Source organism: Capra hircus, chromosome 5 (assembly GCF_001704415.2).
Source record: "Capra hircus breed San Clemente chromosome 5, ASM170441v1, whole genome shotgun sequence".
Taxonomy (NCBI): Eukaryota; Metazoa; Chordata; class Mammalia; order Artiodactyla; family Bovidae; genus Capra; species Capra hircus.
The window spans coordinates 100,599,697-100,606,771 of record NC_030812.1 but is presented as its reverse complement, the minus strand read 5'-3'; the positions used below and the strand labels follow the sequence as shown (position 1 = coordinate 100,606,771).

At 39.5% G+C, this 7,075-nt stretch overlaps 1 protein-coding gene across 1 annotated transcript in view; it reads left to right on the top strand.

The window, feature by feature from the left end:
- LOC102175278 (pregnancy zone protein) overlaps nt 712-7,075 on the top strand; it is a 54,096-nt gene continuing 47,732 nt past the window's right edge. The window contains exons 1-6 of the mRNA XM_005680883.3: nt 712-862; nt 3,284-3,464; nt 4,857-5,010; nt 5,158-5,210; nt 6,349-6,369; nt 6,829-6,997. Coding sequence (XP_005680940.2) covers nt 780-862; nt 3,284-3,464; nt 4,857-5,010; nt 5,158-5,210; nt 6,349-6,369; nt 6,829-6,997 — 661 coding nt within the window. The 5' untranslated portion in view covers nt 712-779. The remainder of the gene's footprint in view (nt 863-3,283; nt 3,465-4,856; nt 5,011-5,157; nt 5,211-6,348; nt 6,370-6,828; nt 6,998-7,075) is intronic.

Here is a 7,075-nt window from a genome sequence, read left to right as displayed (position 1 = left end):
ATTTTACATATAGTAGTGTGTATGTCAATCCCAATCTCCCAGTTTATCCCTTCCCCCTCTCCCTGTGCCATCCCCCTTGGTAAATTTGTTTTCTACATCTGTGACTCTATTTCTGTTTTGCAAATGAGTTCATTTGTACCATCTTTTTAAAGATTCTAAAGCTTATTTTCTTGGAAGATAAAATTAATTGGCTTTATATTCTAGATGTTAAATGAACTAAGAAACTATAATAATGTATTACATGGGTTCATTTTCTTTCTAAATAAATATAAAGATAGCTATAAAAAGTGAAAACTCAGCTTTCAAACAATGGAGAGATTATCTTTATATTTATTTTGTTTAAAATTCTGGGATAAATTTTCCTTTGTTTCGTTAATGAACTCTATTGGTTAATGCTCAGGGAATGTGTGCTGTTCCCTGGACTTCCAGGAAAAGATCTGTGTTATGTATTTACATAAGTAGTTCTTAATTTCATCAAATCATATCATTTATTTTGATTTATTTTCTTTAAGATGTTTAAAGTTGCTGATTAACAACAACAACTAATATAGTCTCAACATGCTATTTTTCATGCCCTTTGAAAATTTGAGCAAGTGGATGGAAGTGATCTGCAATTGATTTTTTTATACTGGAAGTAGTTAATATTTTACAAAAATAAATGGTTGGCCATTTACTTTCACTACCATCAGGTAAAATAAAAACCAGGGATTCTGGAACAAGGACAGAGTTCAAGGAATTAAGGACTCAGACTCCCATTCTTTCCTGTTCCTCTCTACACCATGAGGGGACATCAACTGCCTAATCCAGTCTTGATTCTGCTTTTCTTGCTCCTTCCCAGAGATGCTTCAGCTACCTCCAAACCGTAAGCAACATTTCCAGAAAATTCTATTGCCCTCCTCTCTTCCATTCTGTTATCCATTTCTTGATGTCTGTCTTTTTATTTCCTAATTCTCTATGAAATTATCTGCTGTTGAAAAGCATTGAAAAATGATTACCACAAGTGGTAAAAGGTATACTCCCAGTTCTAGAAAACTCAGAGACACAAGGTGTCTCTTGTGAAATATTTGTGAAACATTCGCCTGCCAAGATGATGGAATTCTACAATATTCACCAAATAAAACTATATAATTCCTACCAAAAAAAGGAGATAAATTCTTTACTGGCTAATGAAAAAGGCTGCAGTGTCTTGTCTTTGCCATTGCAAAGTGACATAATATCTGTGTCTCCTCCAAGTCGTGGGTTCCCAAGATGGATGAGACCTAAAGACAAGCCAGGATGTGTCAAGTCACTCAAAGTGAAAGTGAAGTCGCTCAATCGTGTCCGACTCTTTGCGACCCCATGGACTGTAGCCTATCAGGCTCCTCCGTCCATGGGATTTTCCAGGCAAGAGTGCTGGAGTGGATTGCCATTTCCTTGTCCAGGGGGTCTTCCCGACCCAGGAATTGAACCTGGGTCTCCCACATTACAGGCAGATGCTTTACTGTCTGAGCCACCAGGGAAGCCCAAGGATGGAGTCAAGTCACTCAGTCCTTCATCAAATCTTTAAAGGCTAGCATTATACTTTGAGAACATACAAATCAACAAAATGTGGGCTGTGACCTCAGTACCTCATAGCATAAAAGAGAGCAAGAGAGATGGTGCACAGAGAATGAAATAAAATGCAAAAACAGAACCAGGATTCTGTGGGAATTGTTGTTCAGTTGCTAAGTTGTATCCAACTCTGCCACCCCATGGACTGTAGCCCGCCAACATCCTCTGTCAAGGGGATTTCCAGGAAAGAATACTGAAGTGGGTTGCCATCTCCTCCTCCAGGGGATCTTCCTGGATCAGGGAACAAACCCCCATCTCCTGAGTCACTAGGGAAGCCCTCTGTGGGAATACTGACAAATAATACCTAACTCCTCATGGGAACTTATATAAAGGAAGGGGCATCACCAAATTCTACATAAGGAATTTGTTTTTGAGATGAGTCTTATGAAGCAAATAGAAGTTTTCCAGCTAGACCAGGACACTTCAGATAGATCGACAAGCATGAGCCACCAGAGCATCACAGAGTACAGTATGTTTGGGCTTTTCTAAATGATAGATAAACAGCAACAGAGGACTGATATTTTCTTCTGGGTGTACAATGGTAATACGTCTGATGATTAGCCTAGTTTGTCTTCTATCTGCAGAGAGTGGAAGAAAAAGAAGAGCTAAAGTTGCTTCTGAAACTGTATTGAAAATAGATTCAGTTCCTCTCCATGAATTGTTATCTCTTTAATGTTTCCTGGAACAAAGTGACTTGTGATACCATCATACGAAACCCAAGACCACACACAGACAGATTCTCTTACTGGTTTCAATAATAATTAATTGATTAATAATATTGTTTGTTAATAAAAGTGTTTTGAGAGGACTGTTGACGTATAGCTGAGAATTAAAGTTGTAAGATATTAAAGTGTACAACACACATATATATTGTGAAAGGATTTTTCCCATTGACCTAGCTAATCTATCACATAGATTAATCTAATGATTTATCTAGCACATCTGTCTCTCAGCTATCTACTTTTGAGGGAGAGGTAAGAACATTTAATTTCTGATCTCTGAGCAAATTTCAGTTATATAATACAGTGTTATCAGCCATAGTCACCATGTTAGATATTATATCTTCAGCTCTCATTACCTCATAAATGAAAGTTTATGCCCTTTTACCAACCTATTCCTGTTTCCCTCTACCTCCCAGCCACTGGAAAGCTCTTTTCTACTCTAGGTTTCTAAGTTTGACTTAAAATAAAAAAAAGATTCCACATGTAAGTGATACCAGGCATAATTGTCTTTCTCTGGTTTATTTCACCTAGCACTGTGCCCTCAAGGGCCATCTATGTTTTCACAAAGGGCAGGATTTCCTTTTTTTTTTTAAGGTTGAATAATATTCGCATGTGTGTGTGTGTGTGTGTGTGATCACATTTTCCTGGTTCACTGAAAATTTCTATTTTAGAAAATTGCCTCTATCCAAAATGTATAACAACTCATGGAGTGCTTATCTGTAGCTTACGAATAGGTTTGCTAATGTTGTAATGGTGACTATTTCCACAATACTGGAGAAATGTATGGGTGTTTAACTTGGTAGTGGGGTTCTGAGTTTCTAAGGTCTCTGGATTGGCCTTTGAAGAATATACTCCTTGCCACTCCTGCTGAAATCTAACTCGGTTCTGTGACTGATGAAGATAGCAAAGATTATCTAGAAAACAACCACAATAACCCCTCCATGGCTGACCCAGACCCCTCTCCTCCACAGACAGTACCTGGTGCTGGTCCCATCACAGCTGTACGCTGGTGTTCCTGAGAAGGTCTGTGTCCTGCTGAATCACCTGAATGAGACAGTGGCACTGACAGTAACTCTGGAAGATGGGATACAGGGCAGGAATCTCCTCACAGACCTGGAGGCGAAAAATTCCTTCTACTGCAGCTCCTTCACGGTCAGCATTCCTCCTTGGGGGAAGGGAAATCTCTACAGAGAGAACACATTAGTTGATGCCTTAGGTTCTGACCCTCAACAATTAAAAACCCTCAGTTTGGTGCTCTGTGATGACCTTAACGGGTGGGATAGGGGTGGGAAGGAGGTTCAAGAGGGAGGGGATATATGTATATATATAGTTGATTAACTTTGTTGCCCAGCAGAAACTAACACAACATCATCAAGCAATTATACTCCAATAAAAAATAAAATACAAAAAAGTAAAATGAGGAGTACAGAGTGAATTTCAAACAAGTCTAAAGATAAAAGTTCTACTGAATATACTTTCATAATATTTACAAACAGAACTGGTACAATATACAAAAGATAACAATGGTTACAAGAATGATTTTGTTTGTTCTTAAAGCAAACTTTGAAGGTAAATCATGTTCATGCCTTTATAGATATAAACACAGATTCGTAAAGTTTAGTGACTTATCTAAGATCTCCCAGATGGTTGATGTTTAATGTACTGTCCTTGTAACCTTTTATTAACTTAAAGTATTAAATAGTTATCATACCAGCTCACTACCAATGATAATATACAGTGCTACTTTTGACTACTAGAAATAAATTTTTTAAATTATTTTAATACTACCATATTACTGTAAAAATGAGAACTTATTTCCTTCAATGTCACGACTAGTTGAAGAATTATTTCATTTTTATTGCAATGACATTTCTCCTTTAATCAATTCAATAAATCGCTGCCTTCATGTTACACACTCATCATTTCAGTTCAGTTCGGTCGCTCAGTTGTGTCCAACTCTTTGCGACCCCATGAATCACAGCACGCCAGGCCTCCCTGTCCTTCACCAATTCCCGGAGTTCACTCAGACTCACGTCCATTGAGTCAGTGATGCCATCCAGCCATCTCATCCTCTGTCGTCCCCTTCTTCTCCTGGCCCCAGTCCCTCCCAGCATCAAAGTCTTTTCCAATGAGTCAACTCTTCGCATGAGGTGGCCAAAGTACACACTCATATTAATCTATAAAGCAGGGGACATTCCATTTGACCCTGAAGAAATGAAAGCGAAAGCATCTCTTTCTCAGTCATGTCCAGCTGACTCTTTGTGACCCTGTGGTCTATAGCCCACCAGGCTCCTCTGTCCATGGAATTCTCCAGGCAAGAATCTTAGAGTGGGTAGCCATTCCCTTCTCCAGGGGATCTTCCTGACCCAGGGGTCGAACCTGAGTCTCTTGCATTGCAAGTGGATTCTTTACCATCTGAACCACCAAGGAAGCCTAGCTCTTACTAATTCCCATGGGACTAACCAGAGAAATGAGAACGTCACAAAAGCTGAGACATTCAGAAGTGGATCTGGGCAGATTCTTCAGCTCATTTCTGTTTTACAGATTCCAGCATCATCTTTTCCCTCAGCATTCATAACTGTACAGGTGCAAGGGCCAACCCAGAACTTCATAAAGAGGAAGCGGATGTACGTTACAGAAGCAGAAAGCCTAGTCTTTGTCCAGACAGACAAACCCATCTACAAGCCAGGACAAACAGGTATAAGGAACCAAACAAGCAAATGCAATCTGAAGGGTTGGAGGTATAGTTCTCTATTACGTTTTAGAAATCCTGGCACATTGTTATTTGTGTTACCACCGTGAATTTCCACTGGAGGCTTTCATGAGAAAAATCTCTGTGTTTCAGTGAACTTCCGCATTGTCTCTGTGGATGTCAACTTTCACCCTTTGAATGAAACGGTGAGTCTCATAACAATGGCTATTTTGTTGTTGTTCAGTCGCCAAGTTGTGTCTGACTCTTTGCAACCCCGTGAACTGCCTCACACCAGCTTCCCTGTCCTGCACTAACTCCCAGAGTTTGCTCAAGTTTATGTCCATTGAGTAAGTGACGCTATCTAACCATCTCCTACTCTGTCGCCCTCTTCTCCTTTGCCTTCCATCTTTCCCAGCAGTAAGACTGGGAGAAAAAAAAAAAAAAAAACCCAAAAGGTAAAAACCTGTTCTTTGTTCTTTGGAGAACCTGAGACCAATATGAGATTCTTAAATCTACCACAGAAAGTTCTCCAAAGCATATGGCTACTGGAGGATAAGGGAGATAAGTTCATCAACTACATTCTTAAAGTTAATTAAATATTCAGTTGAAATTATCTCCTTAAAGACTCAATTATTCTAAATGGACAAAGGAAAATAAGTACATTTGATATCTCTCTTAAGAGAAATGGAGAATTTTTCACAGATAAGTCAACTACAAAATAAAACTCATTATTTGTATCTTTTTACACGTCTACATTACATTATTTCAAAAAAGGAAATCATTATTTCTTTTCTGTTTGTTCCTTTTTTTAAGAATGATTTTTTCCTTCTCTTTAAAAAAAAATAAATTATCCATTTTTGGCTGTGCTGGGTCTTTGTTGCTGCTCAGAATTTTCTCTGGTTGTGGAGAGCGGGGGCTACTCTGCAGCCTCAGGGCGCAAGGGTCTCATTGCTGTGGCTTCTCTTGTTGCAGAGCACAGGCTCTAAGGTCCATGGGCTTAGTAGTTATGGTTCCCAGGCTCTAGAGCACAGACTCAATAGTTGGTGCACACAGGTTTAGTTGCCATGTGGGATCTTCCCAAATAAGGGATTGAAACTGTCGCCTTCACTGGCAGGTGGATTCTTTACCGCTGAGCCATCAGAGAAGCCCCCGTGATTTCTTCAGAGACTATGTCCCAGACCGAACATATGAAGTGTAATGACTCAAACAGGGCCACATTTCCTCATCCAGACAAGAACTGAATAGGCTCACTTCCTTCTGGTCCAAATACTGTTTTAATGCTGGTGTCACAGTTTTGTCTTTTTATACTCTGTCTCACACTCACGCTATTTGTTTTCTTTTCAGTTCCTGATGGTTTATATTGAGGTAGGTAATATCTTGTGTCTCTCTCTTGGGATGAGGACTCACTGTGAGTTATATTAACTTTCTTCTTTCCACTTTCTCCTTCCCCACTGGCACTTCTTCAGAACTAAATAAATACTGTTTTCCCTGTCTCTCATAAATCCTGGGGAGAGTGGATAAGATGTCAATGAAGGAACAAAAATACTCTGAGATGATGCAATGTAGTGGGTCTTGCAATATTTCTGACCAAGATGGGTATGCATAATCACAAAAAGAGAAACTATCACCTGTCTTATCTCAGCTGGGCAAGTTGCCCTTTTCTCAGTCTAGAATTCTTAGAAACCTTTGCTAATACCTTTGGTGCCAATTTACCAACCAGCTAATTAGCCTGCTTCCCATGTCATCCTCCCTGAAAAGCTGTCTTTCTACTCAAAACTATATATTTCAGTTACTTCAATATACTTGTGATGCTTTTACCTATAGAACCCCAAAAGGAACCGGATTTTCCAATGGCCCAGTTTCAAATTGCAAGGGGGACTCAGTCAGCTGTCTTTCCCACTCTCAGTGGAGCCCGCACTGGGTCCCTACAAGGTGGTACTGCTGAAGGAGTCTCAGAAAAAAATAGAGCACTCTTTTGAAGTGGATGAATACGGTAAGAATTCCACACATGTCAACACATTTATGACATTAAAGAACACAAGATCGGGTCATTTTTATATGTAGTGACAAG